General features: G+C 41.1%; 1 protein-coding gene across 1 annotated transcript in view; it reads right to left on the reverse strand.

Annotated features, from left to right (window-relative positions):
• Positions 1–22,804, reverse strand: part of TENM1 (teneurin transmembrane protein 1) — a 406,739-nt gene that overhangs the window by 325,648 nt on the left and 58,287 nt on the right. Inside the window, exon 3 of the mRNA XM_004713061.2 lies at positions 14,536–14,688. Within this exon, the coding sequence (XP_004713118.2) occupies positions 14,536–14,688 (153 nt within the window). The remainder of the gene's footprint in view (positions 1–14,535; positions 14,689–22,804) is intronic.

The following is a 22,804-nucleotide window of genomic DNA, read 5'->3' on the forward strand; positions in this document are numbered from 1 at the left end:
AACATTGGTTAAAAACAAAGTAATTTGGCAGTGGTTTTTATAGGTATTGAAACATAAGCAATAAAAGGAAAACCGATTGCACTTGCATTGGACTTGCATGCGAGCAATTGATGTCATCAGCTTCTGGCCTTATTCTGATTAATATGGTCTTTTTCCACAGATGTAGCCAATTTCATTCCTGTATATGCCATCCAGAAAGGTCCATGTATATAGTCATCGTTAATATTGTTGGGGGAAAAAAAAGTATTTGCCATGAAAATGTCATTGGTCATGCAAAATTCTATCGTATAAACTTGAGCAACATTCCATCATCAGGGTCATATTTTCCAACAACTCATTCTACTTCTTTTGTTCCCCCCAATTTTGCATTTTAATCATCAGTAGTTATCAAAGCATTCTGAAAGTATGTCTGATCAATTTCAGATTGTAGAAGTTGGTAACAATCTTTCATTTCTTCATCTTTGGCATCAGTACTTGGCATATTAAGCTTAAACAGCAGTCATATTAACTGGTATTTCTTGTATGCATATGGATATTATCATATCACCGACAGTGATGATCTTCAGGATTGCTGTTATTGATTTTGTTAGGTGCTATGAAGTTGGTTCTGACTCCAAGTAACCCTATGCACAACAGAACAGCACTGTCCAATCCTGGACCATCTTCACAATTGCTATAGTTCAGCAATTGCTATATTGTTGCAGCCAGTGTATCAATCCATCTCCTTGATGCTAGATCGTGAAATGTTCTGTTTGATGATGTATGTGAAACCATTGCTCTTCAATTCATCCATCCAGGCATAGTTGGCTATATGCTTATCTAATTAAGAGTAGAACATTTTTGGTGGACTATCGTCTGATATATTCCTTCAGGTTGACGAGTCCCTCAGGTTGCAAGGCAAAGAAATTACACCTGGAAAGAGTGATTCTTCAAAGTAGAGTTGACCTTAATGGTGCAGATGGAGCAAAGCTTTCAGGATCTTCATTATCTAATGTGTCATGATCCAAAATTAGAAGAAGAAATTGCACAGATGTATTAATAATAGAAATGTGGAATGTGAAATGTGACTTTAGGACATTTAAGGTTGCCAAAAAGAAATGGAACCCTTGAATATCAATGCCTTAGATACTGCAATGTACAGGCAGTGGCAAATTTGAATTTGATGAATTGGAAAGGGAGCCTACAAAATGGGGAAGATATTTGCAATCCATAGATCTAAGAGCTATGTATCTTGAAAACAGAAAGAAAATTTACAACTCAATAATAAAAGAAGAAATAAGGCAGTTGAAAGATGGAACAAGGATCTGAAAGCTGTTTTCCTCAAAGAAAGATATACAAGTGGTCTAGAAAGCACATGAAAAGATGCTCAACATTATTGCTTAGCAAGGAATGTAAATCAACATATGAAGTCATTTCACATCCATTAGGATGGTTAAAATAAAAAAATAGACAATAGTAAGTATTGGTGAAGCTGTTGAGAAATCAGGACCCTCATACATTTCTGGTAGAAATGCAAAATGGTGCAACTGTTATGGAAAATAATTTCTCAGCTCCTCTAAAAGTTAGCGGTGGAATCAGCCTAAGACCCAATGACGCTCCTCCTAACTATCCAAGAGGGCTTCGAAAAGTTTGTAGAAAAATGGAATCAAACAATCATGACATTTTCCCAAGAACTTATTTCCCCCCTATTTATTTATTCGCTTGTTTGTTTATTGATTTATTTTATCATTTTATTGGGAGCTTTTACAAATATCATAATAGGTCAACCACATCAAGCAGTATTGTACGATTACTATGACAATCAGTTTCCAAACATTTTCTTTGTTGTTAAACTCCTTGATAGCAGCTCCCCTTTATCCCCTCCCCACTACCCCCTCCAGGAACTCTTATTTTTTATTTCTTAAAGCTCTCTCATATACTCTAGAGAAATGGAAATATATGTGCATACAAAAACCTGTACATAAGTGTTCATAGTAAGTAACCCCAAAGTGAAAACAACCACAACGCAACTCAGCTGACGAATGGTAAGAGACATTGTGGTATTGCCAAGCAAGGGAATATTATATAGCCATAAAAAGGAGGAGGAATCTCACATGTGCTACAACATGGAAGAACATTGAAGGCATGATGCCAATGAAAGAAGCCAGATACAAGAGGCCACATATTGTACAAGTGCATTCATATGAAATGTGCACATAGGTGAATCCCAAGAGAGAAGCAGTAGCTTAGTGGTTGCCAGGGGCTGGACAGAGGGTTTGTGTGGAGTGACTGCTAATGACTATGAGATATTTTTAAGAGGAGAGGTGATGAAGAGGTTCTACAATTAGATAGTGAGGATGGTTGTACAACTCTGTAAATATACTAAGAATCACAGAATTGTACATTTTAAATGTGTGAATGTATAGCTCAATAAAGCTGTTATAAAATATAGTTAGCAGGTAAAAATTGTCACAGCATACACATTCACATAAACAATTACATGTTGTCACAGCAGTTGTACTGCATTGCCAAGGAGTTTTAGAAGACTACTTGACACCTCCAGGGTGATGCACTACGCCTGACAAGTAAATTTCTATATTTCTGCATAATATTCCATGCTTGTTAGACAGAGGCTGTTAGACACACATTCTTCTGACTTGGGGATGGTGGCAGGAGGGCTGATAATTTTATCCAGCTTTCTCTTCTTTACCTTAGAATGTGTAGGTCCCCAGAGAACAGGGCACTTACAGTTGTCAAAATTCATGACATGTGCTTCATGGGGTTTTAACACTTTCATATGCGGGACCATCCATGTTGTAGTTGTTAGGTGCCATCGAGTCATTTCTGACCCACATTGACCATATGCACAATAGAAGAAAACACTGCCCAGTCCTGCACCATCCTGACAATTACTGTGATTGTTGGACCCACTGTATCAATCCATCTCATCGAAGGCCTTTGTCTTTTTGCTGACCCTCTACTTTACCAAGATGATGTCCTTCCAGTGGGAGGTCACGTGCGGGCTGTACTTCTAGTATTAGGCCCCAGGAAAGGGAAACATCCAATTTAGCAAGCAATTCTCATGAGCAGCCTCTCGCTACAACCTTCTCTTTCTTTCTGTTTTTTTTTAATGACCTCAGAAATTCTTCCCTAATATCAAATTAAAACCACTCATCACAAAAAAACAAAACAAAACAAACCCTCTCATCCCTGATGAGTAATAATAGGTGGCAGCATTTATCTCACACTTGTGTTTTCCTTTTGAATTTCTGCTTTTTATTTCTGAGGTATCAAGATGCCCCTCTCATCCCTGATGTGCCATGTAATATTATAAGCCAGCTCACATCGGAGGCGACGCCCTCCTTCTCTGTCCTCTTTCTTCTGGGGCTTGTGGTCCCGTCATCATCTCCTCTCTTACTAGCATACCCTCTCTCTCTTGGTTTCTTGGTCTGCATCTTCAAACAAAATCAAATTACACTTCTTTTACGGGGTGGGGAGGAATAAAATGACTAGTCTAGGCATTATATTATTTATCTTCTTTTTTCTCCTCACCAAACTGTCTCTCTCTCACATCTCTATTCTTTTTTCATTCACTATTTACTACTTCAGTTACTCCCATCTTAATTTGCCCCTTACCACTCTCCACTCGAGTCCTAAAACGGTACTTCTCAAGGTCAACTAGAATCATTTTCTCTTGGTTTCCAAGGACTTGCTCAAACTATTTCTACAATAAGCTGACTCTTCAGCTTCCTTGTAAGCTTCCTGGTCACTTAGGTTGGTTGGTAGTATTATGGGTCTGTCAGTTTCTTCCAGCTCTTCTGTTAATTGAAAGCTTCTGAAAGTTGAAAACGATGTCTTCTGCTTCCTTTGTTTACTTTCCTTGCTACTCGGTACATGTCCAAAAGCAACTTGACTAATACAACATTTAAGATCATGCATGTTTGCATTGCAGAATATGAAGATTTCCAATTTTGTTCTCCTGAGATGATTTTAATGGAGAATTTGAGGAGGTCGTGCATCATGTTTGTTTCATCACATTTCTGTACTTTTTTTCTTCCTTCTTCTGAACCCTTGGAAATGGGCTGATGGTATGTGAGTACTGCTTTGGTCAAGACCTCTTTAGTAGACTATACAATGGAATTCAGGAAAGGAAAAGAAAATCACGGAGGGAAAAAAGAAGCTTATATCAAGGGCTCAAATAGAAAGTAAATGTTTAGAAACTTATGATGACAACATATGTACAAATAAGATTGTTACAATTGATGCACGGATTGTTATAAGAGCTGTAAGAGCCCCCAATAAACTGATCTTAAAAAAAGAAAGAAAATGATGGCGGGAAAATGGAGATACAAGAAGTCATATCAAAGACTCTTAATATTGGAAAGGTAAGAGCTAAGAAGGAATGCATACAATAATCTATAGGACGACAACAGTTATTTGAGGAGAAAATGCAGATCCATGCATTAAATTATTGAACTGTAGGGTTGATTTTTCAAAATTTACACATGCATGTAAGCTAGTAAACGTTTGAGCACCCCCCCCCAACATAATTTAGACTGGAAAATAAAAATACTCAACAGAATCAGATAAGCATATGGCTGATAAATTTGTATAGTGGACTGGTCCTCCTATAAGAAATTGAAAATATCACCAACAAGATGTGGTAGGATCATTGCCTAGCTTTTGAAGAAATAGTCTAGCCAGAGAAATATGCTCTCCGATAGTACACCGTGAGTCCGAATTGACTCGATGGCAGTGGGTTTGGTTTGTCTTCGGGGCTACAGGGACAACAAAGGTAGGCCTATTTCTTCTGGTAGCTCAGGAAAGGTGTGTGGTAGTTAAAAGAGAAAATAAGTAAAATGAGAATTACAATGAGCAAGAATAAAACATTAAACATATATGACCAGGAACATTTAACATGAATTTTTTATACAGTAAATAAGTTTGCCTTTTAGCACAGTGAACCCTTTCCATAAATCTGTTTTAGAAGTCAGGTCTCCAGTATGCTTTAGAAAAGCTTTTGTTAAAACTGAAGTATATTGATAAAGTGATTTAATATAGTTGAAAACAAGCTGCAGCACTCTAGCGGGGCCCTCTGAAACCTTGTATTAGAGAAACATCTATATAGCATTATAGGAAACATTTACTGTAATTTGCCATCAATCTTTAAAAATAATAATGTTAAGTTCCCAACATTGTTGTCTTTGTTAGTGCATTACTACTATTTTATTCATGTGGTTTGTTGTGCTTATATGAATTATTCCCAATTCTACCACAATGTCCTGGGCTCTAATATCCTTTAAGTAAAAGATAGTGAAACTATGGGTTGAATCAAAGGGCAGCTTTGTGCATTTTAACATCCACATGTCCTATGCACCAATAGTGAAGGACCTCCGGATTTTACTGCAGAACTGTGTTCCATTTGAATGCACAGTGATGACCTGAGGTTCGTACAGTTCTTTCATTTGGCACCACAAAATAAACCTTTTATCTGCTCACTGGGTCTGTGAAGTCAATACAAGTGGAGGCATCAGTAAATATGGAATTCAGGGCCTACAAAATCTCATGGCATAAATTGCCCCAAAGTGTCCATGGCAAAAGTAAAGTAAAACAAAACAAACAAATAAAAAACAAGCAATACCAGATCCAAACAAAAACATACCCCTACCACACTCTGGCGAGGTCCACAAAGAAAACTTGGCCCCAAAGGTACATTTTATGCTGTTGTTTAATTTTGAATTCTTATGGGTTCTTATTTGTGTGTGGCTTCTCTACTCAGGAGCAAGAATGCTTGCTGAATCTAGATGCCTGGTGTGAAATAGAAGACTTTCCGACTACTCTTAAGGAAGGGATATACATTTGACTCTAAGTGTGAAACCTTGAATTGAGGTAACTTGAACTTAAACGATTGACCCAAGACAGGGATCGAGCAAACAGTAAGGGAAAACTGTATCCTGCTACAAAAGATTTCTTTTTCGAATCCAAAAAGCAAAGTTGTCCCTATGAGGACTAAAATACTCTTCACTTAAGCCATGGTATTTTCTTATTTTACATTTTATTTTGAGTGGGCTGACATTTTACAGAGCACACCAGTTTTCCATTCAATAACTTATACACATTTTGTTTCACGTCATTCACTGCAATCCCCACAATGTACATGGCTTAATCCCACTTCCTCCTTGTGCTTCTTGTCCCCATTCCTTCTTCTTTCTTCACCTTTCAGAACTCCATCCTTGGGTATACACTACTCTTTTGGTGTCAACTATAAGGTAGGCATGCTTCCTTATTAGTGTTACTGTTGTCCTTATATACCTGTCTATATTTTGACTGGAAATCCAGATAAGGGGATACAACTTCAATTCCAGGTCTGAAGTGACTGAGGACTACAGTCTTGGTGGTTTCATCAACTTCTGTCTGACCAGTAAGCCTGATCTCTTTTATGATTTTCAGTTCGTTTCATGCTTTTATTCCACTCTACCCAGGATCTTCTAATATGATCCCTTTCAGCCCAGTTGCTAGTGCTAGCCAAGCACCATCTAAGTATTCTGGTTTCAGGGTCTCAGAGACTGATATTTGCTTAGCAAACTAATGGGCCAGCCAAGATAGGTCTACTTTTATTTGGCTTGGCTAATTATTCTTACTTCATTGCTGAATTTAGACTCATTGAATCCTTGGATGTACAGCTAGAGGAGACCTGGGAGATAAGTTAGTCCGACTACATAACCAGTGTTTTTCAGAACGTTAGCAGCTGTTATTCATTGCCCATTCCCTAACTCCTCTAATTTTTGAAAACCAACTCCTTCATTGATCAGATGAGAGACTGGAGCCCTGGAAGGTGAAAGCTCTTGTTAATGCTCCGTCTTGGTTAAAGCATCTTCAGGACAGGATATAAACTGTGTCCTATCAACCAGCTATATATTATTTACATGGGCAGACATGTCTAGGAAAATGTTCTGTTTTTCTTTTCTTTCTTCTATGTTGCCGGATGAAGTAAAAAGAAATATCATTTTCCCCTAAAGCTAGCCTTGTGTACAAGAGATCAAGGCTGCCTTCAGTCTTCAGTATCCTCTAGCTCTCTCTCGGCTCGCCTTTCTGTATTCTAGATATTCTCTGTTGGCTTCCAATCTGCAGGGATTCTGTGCCATCAAAAACCCAATAAATTTTGCCTTTGCCCAGATTGCACCTGATAACATTGGACTTTCTTTTTATTGAATTATTTTTTTTAATGTTCGACTTTCTTATCCTGAGCCCTGAACTCTCAGAAAACAAGTGTGGATTAAGAAATTCCTCCAACATTTTGTTTTCCAAAATCCTCCCCGTCTTTTGTCTTCTGGGACAACACCCTTCCTCATATGACTTGATAAAACTCTTATCCACTCTGCCCTCACTCTTCCAAGACTTGTGCATGACTCCCTTGTTTACTTGTGACAAGGTCAAACACAGACCCTCCCATTTCCTCTTCTTTGTAGCATGAATTACAAGCTGAGATGAAACCTGTCACCCCCAAACTTGCCAGACACAGAGGTAAACATTTCCTGTTCAGCTAAGTGATCAGACTGAAAATCGTTCTGCACTGTAAACAACCCACTTGCCACATGTCTATTCCTCCCGATGAAAGTCAAAGACCAAAGCCACCCTGCTAACACACTGGATCTTCTCCCTTTTGCCACAGCTGCAGTGAAATCAATTTCCTTACCTGGGGTGGGGGTGTCATCAATATTTCTTTAGTGAAAACTGTCATGGATTTCTCTGACTCTTGAGAAAGATTGATAGGTGTCAATCTTTTTGGAAGGAAACTATGTCCTCTTTATCCTACAGAGCAGCTGGTGGGTTCCACCTGCCGAACTCTAGCTTAGCAGCCTCTATACCTGTAGGGGAAATCCCACTGGAAAAGGGTTTTCTTTGTAACACTAACATGGTCATGTCAGAATAGACTGTGTCCAAAACAAAAGCAAACGTACTGCCAGCAAGCTGATTCTGACTCACGGTGGCCTCATAGGACAGAGGAGAACAGCACTTTGGGGTTTCCAAAGCTGTACACCATTGTAGTAGCAGAAAGCTTTCTCTCTCTGAGCAGCTGATGTTTTTGAACTCTGGGCCTTCCTGTTAACAGCTCAAACTACAATCCACCACGCCACCAGGGCTCCCTTCTTCCCCTGCTCATTGTCTTCCAGTTGGTTCTGACTCTGAACCACCCAATACACAACAGAACAAAACACTGTTCACACCTGTGCCATTGACACAATTAGTCTTAAATTGGAGTGCATTGTTGCAGCCATTGTGTCAATCCATCTTACTGAGGGTCTTCCTCTTTATCTCAGAAGCCTTCTACTGTACCAAGCATGCTGTCCTTTTCCAGGGATTGGTCTCTTCTGATAACATGTCCAAAGTACACGAGACAACGTCTCATCATCCCTGCTGTTAAGAAGCATTCTGGCTACACTTCTTCCAATACAGATTTACTTGTTCTTCTGACCGTCTGGTATTTTCAACGTTCTCTGCTATATCATAATTCAAATGCATCACTTCCCTAGTATTCTCTGTATTGTTCAACTTTGACATGCATATGAAAAAAAGAAACAAAAAACCAAACACTGCCATTGAGTCGAAGCCAAGTCATAGTGACCGTATAGGATAGGCTAGAATGGACTCTGTGGGTTTTGAGACTTTTTATTAGAGTAGGAAGCCCCATATTTCTCACGCAGAGTGGCTGATGGTTTCAAAGTATGGACCATGCAATTAACAGCCCAGGGCATCTCCACTACACCACCAGAGCTCCTGAAATGCATATGAGGTGTTGAAAAATGCCCTGGCTTGGATCAGCTCACCTTGGTCCTCAAAGTGATAACATTGCTCTTCACTGCGTTAAAGAGTTCTGGGACAGCAGATTTACTCAGTACAACCCCGCCTTTGATTTTGTTTGCCTCCCCCCCTCCCATTGATTTCTTGACTGCGGCTTCTGTGAGCATTGACTGTGGACCCCAACAAAATGAAATCCTTGACAACTTTGATCTTTTCTCCATTCAGCGTGAGAGCTATTGGTCAATTGTGAGATTTTTTTTTTTTACATTGAGTTGTAATCCATACTGAAGGCTACAGTCCTTGAAAGATCATCAAGTGATTCGAGTCCCCCTCACTTTCAACCAGCAAGGCCATGTCATCTGCATACCACAGGTTGATAATAGGCTTTCTGAGAAATCCTGATTGGCACCTTCTTCTTCATTTCGTTCATCTTCTCAGATTATTTGCTCAGCATACAGATGGAATAAGGATGGTGAAAGGATATGTTAGGTTTCTGTAGTGGTTTACCCCGTTCTTGATATGCAATGCTGAAAGAATTCATGCAGCAGAATTTATAATCCAAGTGACTTTTATAATCCAAGTGATTTTTAAGCGAGAAAGGAAAATTTCAGGTATTACAGTCTTCAAAAAGTACACGCTATTTTTGGAAAGTGTACAAGGCCACAGGAGACTGGGCAGGAGCTCAGGACTGAAGATGACTTTTCAGGGGAATGTGGAAAGACATGGGAAAGGAAGACTGGAACAGGACTTCGGAACCAGCATGTGGGACAAAGAGCAGGAAATCCCAAGAGAGCGACCACATCCCTGGCCCTGCCTTGATACTCCTCCTGAATACTGGTGGGGCGTGGTTGAAGGTATTGGGTGATCCAATTGGCTACTTTTAGGCACACCTGTGTGATGTCATTTACTGGTGCCTAACGTGGGTGTGCCCAGGTTAGTTTCACCTGGACCTAGGGGCCTGAGTCTGTGCATGCTCAGTTTGGATTTTCACATAGGTGTCTGGTGGATGTCTGATTTCCCTGCAGCCCCTTTATCATGGCCATAGGCAGGCATTTGGGGAGACAGCCCCTCTTCATCCCTATTCTAGCTACCTTTCAGATACAATGGTGGTACCCACCTTTCCTAATTTAAAGCGTGCTATCTTTCCCTTTTCTGTTTGTATGACAGTCTCTTGGTCCATGTACAAGTTCTTCAAGAGCCCAATGAAATGTTCTGGATTTCCCATTATTTGTGCTGTTTTCCATAGCTTGCTATGATCAGTTTCCCTTGACTAGTCAATAAAACACAAGTTAACATCTTTTGGAGAGTCTCTGCTTTCATCCAAGAGCCAGCTGACATCAGAGACCATCAAGCAGAACAGAGGCAGGTGAATCTACAAACCCTGGAACCTGAAGGATTGCTGGATCCTAGAAGCTGAACCAGACAAGGAGAGGTTCCCTCGAGAGCCACACCCTGAATTTGGTTGTGCCCTCCTGAACTCAAAGAGAAGAAACTTCTGTTCTTGAACACTGCCTGTTTGTGTTACAAGCGTTGTTGGTGGCAGAGTTGAGCTGTGATCCGCAAGGCTCACAGTTCAAATCCACCAGCCATTCCCTGGGAGAAAGATGGGGCTTTCAACTGCCGTAAACAGTTACAGTCTCAGAAACTCAGAGGCGTGCTGTCTCCTGCCCCAAAAGGTCACTGTGAGTTGGCCTCGACTCGATGGCAGTGAGTTTGGTTTGGGTCATCTCTTTGTGTCACAAGACCACTAAATAACTAAAACCAAAGCCTCGCCAGCAGTTGACAAAGTCCCTGTGGAACACCTTAGAACTGCAAACAGGAGATCATTGGTCCAGTCACACTTCTCTCAGTGACCTTGACTTCTCTGGACCTCAGTTTCTCTATCTTTAAACAAACTGCGCTGGATTAGATAATCTGTAAGTTTCTACCAATCTCGATTTGGTGTTGTTTTTTTATTATTGTATTTAAGGCTGTTAATGACTTAGCTCTCAGAATAAGTCTTTTATTTGTATGTATCATCTGCACTGTTCAAAGTGGTTGCTACGAAATCTTCAGTGGTTAAACAGAAAGAATTAGTTATGACCAGTGGGTAAGCTTGGAAGGCAGCAGAAGCGGTTTTTATATAATTCCCAAGCTCCTTGACTGTTTCCTGAACAATTGATAACTTGGACGTCTCTGGTAGAGTCCATCATCTGGTTGAGATGTATGTCTTCCTTTCTCAACACTAGAAATAAGAAAATCAGCATAGTAAATGTCTATGATCAGCTGGTACTTCCTTTCATTTGTAAAAGTGGTAAGAAAATTCTTCTAGTTCCTGCTGAGAAGCAGACGCACATTCAATAGAATTTTATTTTCTTTCAGTATCATTTTCCTTACCCACCACTTAAATGAAAATGGTGATACTTTTTTAAAAAGATGTTACATTGCTAAGTAAAGAGAGGTCAAATTTTAAAAAGCGAAAACATCTAAAATCCATGAAGGCTCTCATTGAAAAACACAAAACCAAAAAGCAAACACTTGATAGCCGTTTGAAAGCAGGAGCTATTGCAGGTAATGTTACCGAAGACGCGAAGGTGATCTTTCACTTGTACACCGGAAGTGCTGTTCGTGGCCATCGGGCTGAATGTTGCTGTAATTGTAGCTGGGTGCCACTGAAATGGGCCCTCCGGACAAGAGAAAAAACACAGCTTGGTCCTGTGTCTTGCTCACAGTCCTGGCTCAGTTTGAGCCCGCGGTGTCCATCTTTCTCAGTTAGCGTCTTCCATTTTCTCCCCAATGATCCTTTCCCTTATTAAAGCATAATGTCCCTCTCCAGGGACGGATCCCTCCTGACCAAGTTCAGGAGCTGAAGTCTTGCCGTCTTCATGGCAGTCAAGAAGCACATGGATAACTCTGCTGCACAAGACCTCATTACAGTGTTAAAAAAAACACAGAGATGTCTGTGGACTAACATGCACCTGACCCAATCCACGGTGCTTTCAAACACCTCATTTATATGTGGAAACTGGACAATGAATAGGAACACCGGGGAAGAGCTGATGCCGTGGGATGAGGGTGCTGGGAGAGACTATTGAATAGCCCATGGACTGTCAGGACAACGAATGAGTCTGCTTTGGAAGACACACAGACAGGATGGTCCCTAAAAGCCAGGAAGGCCCAACACAAGTTCATGCCCCAGTAAACAATGTGCCAGGGACTGTATCTCCTTTATTCCACACAGCAGTTACATGGGACAGCTCAATCTCCCAAACCAGGCCTGTCGTAATATCAGAGGCCAGACGCCACAGTGCCATGCTACAATGATCAATTCTGCACAAATATATATTTTAATTTTTAAGACAAGCTTGCACAGATATTGATTTTGAGGGCATGATGTCTGTCCCTGGTGTGAGTTAGTTGCCGTGTGGGCAGCTCCAGTTCATGGTGAGCTTATGTTTAACGGAGAGATGCAGGCAAGCTTACAGGACAAAATGGAACATTCCTAATTGTTCCTAAAGTGAGATGATATCTTCGTCAAGGCCAAGGTTCGGTTTTAATCACACATGATATTATAAAAGACACACATTTTACTATGATGTGCAGTTGTCCAGGCTTTAAGAAAAAGCCTGTTTAAACAAAAAATGTGGTGTATGTGGTATCAGCCTGTAATGCTTTCTCATAAAAAAGTGCCAAATTGAAATGGGTTGGGCTTATTCGTTGTTGTAATTGAGCTGAAACTAAAATTTTTCATTTATGAAACTTTTCATAACACATTAAAAATAGAAGTATATAGAATTCGTCTAAAATTTCTCATGACGAGGCTCTGAGGTTTTGCTTCCATTGCCGCTTAACTTCTACACTACATGAAAATGTATTCGCTATGTCCTCATATGTATGTGAAAGCGGAACAGTGAATGCAGGAAACGGAAAGAATCGGTGTTGTTGAATTTCAGTGTTGGCAAAGAGCATTGGATATACACCGTGGACGGCCAGAAGAACAAACCAATCTGTCTTGGAAGAAGCACAGTCCGAATGAGACCTATAAGCAAGGATGGATGGGAAGACGAGTTCCGTATTTTGAATATGCCATTAGTGGGAACCCGCCCTGGAGAAGGACCTCCTGCTTGGTCAAGCGTGTCAGAAAGAGGGAAAGCGTGCGGTAAAGTCAGTGAAAAAGAGGGTGGGTAGCCACGGTGGCTCCCGTGAGGATGGCACAGGACTGGGAAACGGCTTGTTCTTTTGCACAGAGGGTCACGCTGAGTGGAAAGGCCCAACAACAGCACCACAATGACAACCTTGTCACCCCATGTCACAGGCGTGGAGCAATGCTTGGCAGACCGTAATCATTTCACAAACTTTTACCCTCATCATCCACTGACTTGGTGGAAACAAATCAGAGATGGGAATTAGAATACAAAGTCGCATGTGCTCTGACGGCCACGACATATGATGACTTTGTGCTCTCTTGCATGTTCCATTTGATTCTAACAGATCCTGGAGGATTATCCGGGTGAATGGTAAGACTCCCGTGTGCAGATGGTACCAAGGGATGGAGGTTACAGCTGAAGATAGAGTGTCATCAAATGGACAAAATGTAAGTGAGAAAAACGCAGGTGAAGAAGGTCTGGAAGACAAAGTCCAAAGGGATCAGACCCTCTCCTCTGCCACATGGGGAGCCTTGTACTCCCCTCGGCTCATTTCAGCGGCACCAACAAAACTGCTGGGAAAGCCGGCCCAGGCTGTAAACAGGACTGACAGATAAGGAGGCAAAGCACATTTTCACGATGAATTGAAACCTAGAACAGACTGCATTATGTCCCTGAACCCTCAGCATGAAGTTTTCCTGAAACAAAGTTAGTGTTTCATAAAACATGAAAACTCAAGTACACTAACCACAAAACAACCCACCAAAGGAAATGCAACCACTGCTCACCACTACACCATCGAGGGTAGGGTTTGGGCTATTTAGTCATCTCCTTAATTACTTTCTTTGCTCTGATGAAAATGTCTGGGATCGTGCTGCCTATACATTTTATTCTCAATTTCTACTTTGTGCGTTGACTTCTTGAAATTGTACCCAGCGTGAGTCCCTATGGATTGAATCTTGTTCAAGAGAAAGCAGAATGAAAATAAACACTTCCTAGTAGTGTCAATGCTTATACTTCAAGACCAAGCTCACTCGCTTTGAATGGGATGTTGGGAGTGTTGGTCGTGTGACATTGATTGTACATATGAACAGGGAGTTTAAGCGTGTGTTGATTAAATCTAGCAATTTAGTACTCCAAATTTTTTTCTCTCTCCCAACCTAGGAACAATTCATATCCCCCAAGTCTGACATAAACATTCACCCTCCTATTACACAAAAGACTTTTTCTTAGTATAAATAGAAGAAACTTACACATACCCTTTGTAAAATGCTATATATAAATGCTGGGCTTGGACATGGAGAATTTAATCACAATTCCATGTTGCTTCAGGGCAGTTTTATGCAAAATGCAATTTCCATATTATTGAAACCTCCATCCTGTAAATATTTATCATTTTCAAAATTGCCAACATATTTGAGAACTTTAATTGGTTTATACTCTAGGCAATGGAGAAGAAGGCAAATTTGTTCTTGCAGGGCATTGGCATGTATTTATTCCATCCACGTAGACTACTTCTGTTGAGTGATCATGAAATTGAATGCAAGGAGATAGCATGCCATATTTGGTCCTAATGACCAAATTAGAAGACAAGGGATACATAATTAATCAATCATTTTCATCACTGTACCTTTTTTCTCTGACTTATCGGAAACTTTTCCTCCAATTGGAGAGTAAGTAGTATCCATGGACTCCGTCCCTCTGTTCCCCTTGCTAACTCCATTTTCATAGAGCTGTCCTTCAACTGGTTGCAACTGCCAAGTCAGGCCGAACAAATGTACTGCTGCAAGAAAACAAGCCATATATTAACTTATTCCAGACTTGCTGAGGTCTCCAAATCGGACGTCCCTCTGCACCTCAAAACGTCACGATCAGTTTTCTATTAGGCAGGCCAAGCATGCGTGAGTTTATGCCTGCATCGTATGTGTAGCTACTTTTCCAAGTCGCTGTTAAACTTCGAGGCTGCCCTTCAGTACTCTAGCCCCTTTCCTGATCTTTTCCCCTATTCATGTAACTCTAGTTTGCATATGGCAATGGAAGGTTACTGGTAGGCACGTTAATACCAGAACAAGGGAGACCTTCTTTACAAGTTTAGTTCAATTTGCTTTAGAAAATCATTCCTGAGTGCCTAGTATATATAAGGTACTATGATAGCTGCTAACCACAAGGTCAGCAGTTCGAAACCACCAGCCACTCAATGGGAGAGAGACAAGACTTTCTACTCCCTTAAAGAATGGCAGTTTTACCTTGTCCTAGAAGGTGGGTATGAGTTGGCATGGATTCAATGGCAAGCCAGTGTTGTGTGTTTTGTTTTTAATGATAGGTGCTGCTGCAGGTGTTAAGCTTAAGATGCTGATTTGTGTGTGGTTTGGCAGAAATGTAGTTACACAAAAAAGTATAATATAGAATAGGTGACATGAGCATCGACACCTAACCAACAAACACACCCACTGCCATCCTGTCAATTCCAACTCATAGCAACTCTACAGGACCAGACAGAACTGCCCCTGTGTGTGTCCAAGACTGTAACTGTTTATAGGCGTAGAAAGCCCAATCTTTCGCCCCTGGAGCAGCTGGTGTTTTCAAACTGCTGACGTTGCAATTAGCAGCCCAAGGCATAACTCACTATGCTACCAGGGCTCCCTGCAAAAACCCCAAACTTAATGCTCCAAAGCCCATGCTGATTCATAGCAACACCCCTGTGGGCTTCAGAGACTGTACTTTTTATGGGAGTCGAAAGACAGTCTTTCTCCCTCAGAGCTGCTGGTGGTTTCAAACGGACACACCTGCAGATCGCCACCCAATGTGGCACCACTGTGCTCACACCACGCTCCCTAGGTGACATAAAGAGCATTGACATCCACTGTGATCTACAGCAGCCTATAAATGGTATCAGGGACTCTACATCTTTATTGAAGCGAACAGCCTCATCTTTCTCCCTTGGGGCGCATGGTAGGTTTGTACTGCCCACCTGTGGTTAGCATCCAAATGCCTAGCCCATAGCATTACCAAGGGCTCTTTTGAGGGAGGCTCAAATAGCTAGCAATGAGAGGAATTTTTTGTGTTTGTTTTCTAAATACCAAATGCTGGCTAAATGGGCCTTGTCATACCCTAAGGAGCCCTGGTGGCATGGTGGGGTACAGGTTGGGCTGCTAGCAGTAAGGTCAGCAGTTGGAACCAAGCAGCCACTCTCAGGGAGAAAGATGAGGCTTTCTGCTCCTGTGAAAGATGTACAGCCTCAGAAACCCAGAAGGGCAGGTCTCCTCTGTCCAGTAAGGTCACTATGAGCCAGAACTGAGTCGAGGACTGTGAGTTTATCATCCTTGGTGACTCACTGTGATTGAGTCGATTCTGACATAGACACTCTAGAGGACAGAGCAGAACTACCCCCATGGGGCAGTTCTCTTTACAGGAGCGGAGAACTTCATCTTTCTCCTGGGCAGCAGCAGGTGGATTCGAACGGCTGATGTTTTAGTTAGCAGATACACTGTTGCCTGGAGTGTCAAAACACCATGACCTTTTGGGAGGGCAACTGACACTACTTATGAAACAAAAATCAGCTAACCATTTGAGGAAACAATTTGGTTTCTTCTAATCATTCTGAAGGAATTTAACTATGAACATGTATGAAAGGTTTTCTATTGTAATACTGGAATACTGGAAAGTCAGGATAAATCTAAATATTCACCCAGAGGAGGGTAATGATGTAACAATATAAGATTATGTGGCTTTAAAACAAATAAAACCATTATGTGGCTTTTAAAAGCATGTTACAGAAGCATGGGAAGTTACTCATGAAATGAAAACTATCAAGCTGCAAAACAATAGGAATAGTGTGATTGGGGTGTGCTTATTGTGCATGTATACAAAAGTGTCAGAATGTATTGTTACAAAATATAGACATCTTTATTAAACAAAAATATCAACAATTTAAGCATCTGTTTCTCAACATATCCTCCGTCTCTGTCTATGAACATCTGAGGGCGATGCTTCTATCTCTGACCCTTCTCACAAGCAGCCGTGGCCAGCAGCCCAACCCCACCAGCCACTCCGAAGGAGACAGAGGAGGTTTCTGCTTCTGTAACGTTTTCCAGCCTCGGAGACCTCCAGAGGCAGCGCTACTCTGTCCTACAGGGTTGCCATGACATGAGTCCATCAGAATGGACTTCACGGCAGTGAGTTTGGTGTTTGATTTACTCCTTCCCTGAGGAATCGTGCAGTTTTGATGTCCACAAGAGACTGCAATTGCATTCCTTATCAATGTACTTTGAGCTTGGGGAACTCAAAGAAGCCCGAGGAGGCAAACTCAGGGTGGTAAGGTGGATGAGGTTGTTTCCTAAGAAAATGTTCACAGATCAGTCCTTATTACCCTGGAAGAATGAGCAGAGCATGCCTATGATGAAGTAAATTTCCATGACCAAATTTCCTGACCTCCTGCTCACCCATGCAATTTTTCAGTATTTTTACAACTTTTTCATAATAAGCACCAATGGTCATCCTGTAATTCTTAAAATTAAAAAAAAATCAAGACAACCAATTTGAAAACCCCAAAGTCCCCTTAATTTTCAGAGCTGACTTCTGGGCCTTGAATATATTTTACCTCTCTAAAGGCACAGTTTTGAATGGGATTTTGCTTTGAAGATACCCTAAGGAGACTAAGACAAGTGATTTATTACTGAGAGAACTTGTCTGCAGCCATCTGGTGATCACACAGATATGTTTACACACATTAAACTAAATAAATAAACTGTTGCATGTATGAAGTGGAACCCTAATATCAATACTCCGCACCCCCTTATCGCCATAGTACTACATTAACAATGTGTGAGGTGGGTGGGGGTAGGGATTATGTAGGGGTTTTAATTTTTTTACTTATGATTCCTGTATTTATTGAAATGTTTTTACAATGACCTTCCCATCTAGGGAAAACCCCCTTCCTTCTGAAAATCTTCCTCTTTTTAAAACAAATGTCTTAAAAGAATGATAGATTACAAGTGACGGGGCTGATGGGGGTTGATTTTAAGAAGTACCTATATACACATGTATAAGCTGAGTTTTTCTGCACTTTTTCTATGATAAAATTGGGTTCCTTGGCTGATATTCAGATCAGCTTACACTCGAGTATATACGGTAAGTTAGGATTAGAAATGAATGTTGACAGATGTGTAGTGCTATGATGGGTCGCAACAATGGGTGGGGTGGAGGTATCGTGAACATAATATGACTGCATGAAACACAAGATGTGTCTGAGGTAAAGGAAGGTGGTGAGTTTCACGGGAGCCCCGCTACGTGCAGGTGGCCTTGGATGTGAAGGCTGGAAACGGGGAGGAGGGTGACATTATTGAGGAACTGGAATGTCTGGGTTTGGATTCAATTTAGTATAAGGTGGCTATTCAGAACAACTAAATATCATCAGAATGTCCTTTGTAGAAAGATAAATTCCGTAGTGCTACTGAGAATGGCCTGGAGACCAAAAATTATGCAAAGGTTCTAATTTTGGTGGCATTGTAATAGGTCTAGAGAAGAAGTAAGAGTGTCTCAGGCAGGGTCATGGCAATCGGAATGCACAGGAGGGAAAAATGCATGAATGGTATCTCTGAATGTGGCGGTGGTGTGTGTGTGTGTAGAAAGCACAGAGAAGTGAGGGAAAAGTAAGCAATCCTAAATAGTTGAGGATTTGAGTTTGAAGAACTTAGCAAAGTGTAAAACCGTTCAGAGTAAGAGAATTGCTTGGAAGGAAGGTAGAGCAGAAGCACTGAACATATTAATAAGCCAATTAACTTGGATATCTCACAAAACCATGATACTAAATTACCAAGCCAAGACGCTGAAGCTCAAGAGGTTTTTGGATGTAGTCTCAGCAGCTACTCCCCTTTTTGGTTGTTGTAAATATATCCACCAATACACAACAATTGGCCTCTAGAGATTTGCCTAGAGCAGTGGTTCTCAACCTTCTTAACGCCGTGACCCTTTCATACAGTTACTCCTGTTGTGGTGACCCCCCAACCATACAATGATGTTCATTGTTACTTCATCACTATCATTTTGCTACTGTTATGATTCAGGCGATCCCTGTGAAAGGGTTGTTGGATCGCCAATGGGGTCACAACCCACAGGTTGAGAACCACTAGCCTAGAGAAACCAAGAAAGAAGTAGAGTCAGGAATAAGAAGAGGATACAGAATCCTTTGATACTTGCTCCCACGAAAAACTGCTCCATTTGCTGTGACATCAGAATAACTGGACAGTACACAGTTACACTACCGAACATTTTGATCAGAGAATGTGTAGCAGAATCCCGAAAAAAAGGAGGTGTGTGTAAAAGCAGAACAGAATTACAAATTCTCATGGATTCTACACTTCCTGGAGTCATGGATTTCAAATGGAAGCATGAGACTATCGTCCTTAGATGATCCATTAAACGTAGCTTAATGACTAAGATTATGTCTGTCTTGAGCACTGTGGGCCTTTGAGAATTATCTATATGGGATCAAATTGACAACAGCAACTCAGAAGGTTCGATAGAATCATAGGGAGCGGTGACCTTTTATACCGGGAGCAACAACGCAGGAAAGGGGAGGGGTGAGCAGAGTGGCACAACTTGAAGGATGTAAGCAACTGTGCAATTGGTGTATAGTTCGCTGTGCATATTCTCAACACAAAGGAGCCCTGTTGGCACCGTGGACTAGGCATGGGGCTGCGAACCTACCTAGCGTCCATTCAAACCCATCAGCCACGTTGTGGGAGAAAGATGAGGTTCTCTGTACCCAGAAAGATTTACCAGGCTTCAGAAACCCTCCAAAGGGTCACTATGAGTTGGACTCAACTTGCTAGCAGGGGGTTTGGGTTGGCGGTCCTCTCAATAATAACAAAATTAATGAAATGGAGAAACAAATCAAAGAGCAGGGAATTCTTCAGAGTTCAGAGCTTGGTACCAATAGTTAGTGCTGAATATGTTGAATATGAGTAGTTGAGCAGGTGGCTTGGGGATAAAGATAGGAATTTGGAAAGAATACAGTGTACTCAGTTGGGGGTGGTGGTGCGGGATTCTGTGGCGCATGAACCAGGTCTGAGAGGAGAGAATGACAGGAGAAAAAGCTGCCAAGGAAATACTTATTGCATTTTCCAGAGATCAACTGAATCTTCCAGAAGGCTTAAAAAATTTTTTTTTAGAAATTCCAATTCCAAAGCCATGTTGAATATTGCTATGTCTTTCTAAGCAGACTGAAGGGAGCCCTGGTGCTGTGGGTTAAATGTTGGGTTACTAACTGCAAGATTAGTAGTTCAAACACATCAGGTGCTCTGCGGGAGAAAGATGAGGCTCTCTGCTCCTGTAAAGATTTGCACTTTTGGAAAGCCTAAGGAGCAGTAAGGTCACTATGGGTAAGAATCCACTTGATGACAGTAGTTGGGCTGGATTAAGAAGACTCAAAAGGACTAATTTGTATGTTGAACACTCATTCATATAGAGCATATGACCAAGATCAGAAAAGCTAGCCAGATAGCCTATTTAAAAATCATTCATCCACTTTTAGTTGGAGCCGAAGAGATTTCTAACATCTATCCTCTAATTTATCCTTAAAACTTTCAAACATTTAATTGGTTTCTACCCTTTTCTTTGGATTAAGGCCAGGGCCAGCTGATGGATTTCTCTCGCAATTATTGGAACCATTGAAACTCAGAGGATGGTGGTGCGGAGTAAGATATGGGAAAGCATATTAATAAAACTATATTAGTGACAGCCTGGAGATTTCCTTGCCATAGGATTCAAAGTTTGGCAGTGTTAACATACTTGTTCCAATTAAAAGGTGTTTCTCCGGTTTTATAGAAAATTTGGTCTGCTGTGGCCCCAAATCATTTTAATATGATGGAGATTAAAAGCTAGACTGAAAATGTGTTTGATTCCCCTGGTTCAGTTCCTTTTGTGCAATTAGATGGGCCATATGGAATAAAAGGCATAGCCGTCCTCATTTTGAAGATCAAGGGGGTATTTTATATACTCTATTTAAGTGAAGCCAATTTCCTGAGGGCACTCGAAAATGAGAGCGAAAATGCATTTGGTGAGAATCTCTTCAAAATAATAGGGTAAGGATTAATTTTTCACCATCAAATGAAATGGACTGCTTCCAGCCAATCAAGGCAGATAAAGAGGAATGGGCACATTTAGTAAAAAGAACACCATTAGAAGGCACAGAAGCTTTGTAATCCTTTGCGTTTACTCCACCTTCCCCAGGGAATCCATTGTTTGAGATGTATATTTATCTGTGCATAAAGTGGAAATTAATTTACTTGTTACAGACTATGAGTATCCTATCAATGCTACTGGCCTTAAACTTCTCCAAACAGAACTTCCATTTTCTGTTGGGAACGGATGCCAAGGAGTGCATTTATGTTTGGAGTGCACTGAGGTCACCAAGTTAATGCAGCATTTGAGTTTTATTAGAAATAAATAATACTACGACCAATAAATAAAATTACATTGTTCTTCTGGAGCGACCAATGCTCCATTAGAAAAAGGGGGTAGTATTTCTGCCATGGGGATGTGATTAGTGATTCATTCAAAAACTATTTTCAGAGCACATTTAGAGCACATAGGGAATGTTGGTGATAGAGGCAAGGGTGACATTAAAAATAGTTCAGAACAGTACTGTATAGACACTAGTCAATCAAACTGATGATCAGATAAAAACGAGCGTAGCCTAGCTGGTGCATGCCAGCTGAAGATCCGCTTTGGACACAGGTTGAAGAAGATACACTCCTTAGTTGGTAGAGGATTCCAGTGTGGGTCTATACTAGATGATCACAGCCTCATAGCCATCTAGGTGAGAGGCCCCCCGGCCCTCATCCCGATAGACACATGGTCCATCTTAGAATTACGGATATAACTGATCATCAGAGGTGTTCACTTATATTCCTATGCTGAGCCAACCCATCTTTTTGGAGTGCTTACTTTGTGGCAGGCATTGTTTTTCTAAGTTTACAGCAGTGACTAAAACAGACAAAACCTCTACCTTTCCAGAACATCTATCAGCAGGTGGTGGGTTAAGAGAGGCAGAAAATGAATAAATACATGCAGTAATTAGGATCATATAAATGTTACTGGGACAAAGAAACAAATAAATGAGAAAATGGCAGGTGTGTGGAAGACACATGCGTCAGGATAGTCAGACAGAGAACACCTCTCGGGAAAGGTAAGACATATTGATGCCCGACTGACACAAAGCCCTGCGCTTGTCTGTTGGAAAAGTGGCCCAGTCAGACGGAACAACAACAACAACAAGCCCAGAGATCTTTACACGAATTGTGTGCCAAACACTAAGGAGGCCAGAATGGCTAGCACTCAGGAAGGGAAAGAATAGCAGGAATATTTATCGAGCTGGACTTCTAACACTGACATTGCTGTGCTCAAAACAACTTCACTAAAGTGGTCACCAATAAACAAGAGAATAACACCCAAGTCACATGCATCACCCACCGGTGGGTTCCGACTCATAGTTCCACAGTGGAACTACCCCCCCGGGAAGTTTCCAGAAACAGGCTGTCATGTCTTTCTCTTATGGGTTTAAAGTGCTGGACTTTCTAATGTCACAGGGCTCAATACTGCCGGAGAACTTCTGGGGCTGTAAATTAATCTTTATGGATGCTGACTGTCTCATCTTTCTATTACAGAGCCACTGTTGGGATGGAACCATCAGCTTTTCAGTTTGAAGCCCAATATGTAACCCGCTGAGCCCCCAGAAACCCTTAATATAGAATAATATGAAATAATTAAAGATAGTGAGGCTGAGATACTGTTAGACATGGGAATAAGGAAGCTAGATGCCAATTAAATGCCAAGTGGGATGCTAGATAAGGTCCTGAAACTGAAAAACAAAACAAAAACAAAACCTGGCACTCTGG

Source organism: Echinops telfairi, unplaced genomic scaffold (genome assembly GCF_000313985.2).
Source record: "Echinops telfairi isolate 266 unplaced genomic scaffold, ASM31398v2 ScPeMD7_6080;HRSCAF=6971, whole genome shotgun sequence".
NCBI lineage: Eukaryota > Metazoa > Chordata > Mammalia > Afrosoricida > Tenrecidae > Echinops > Echinops telfairi.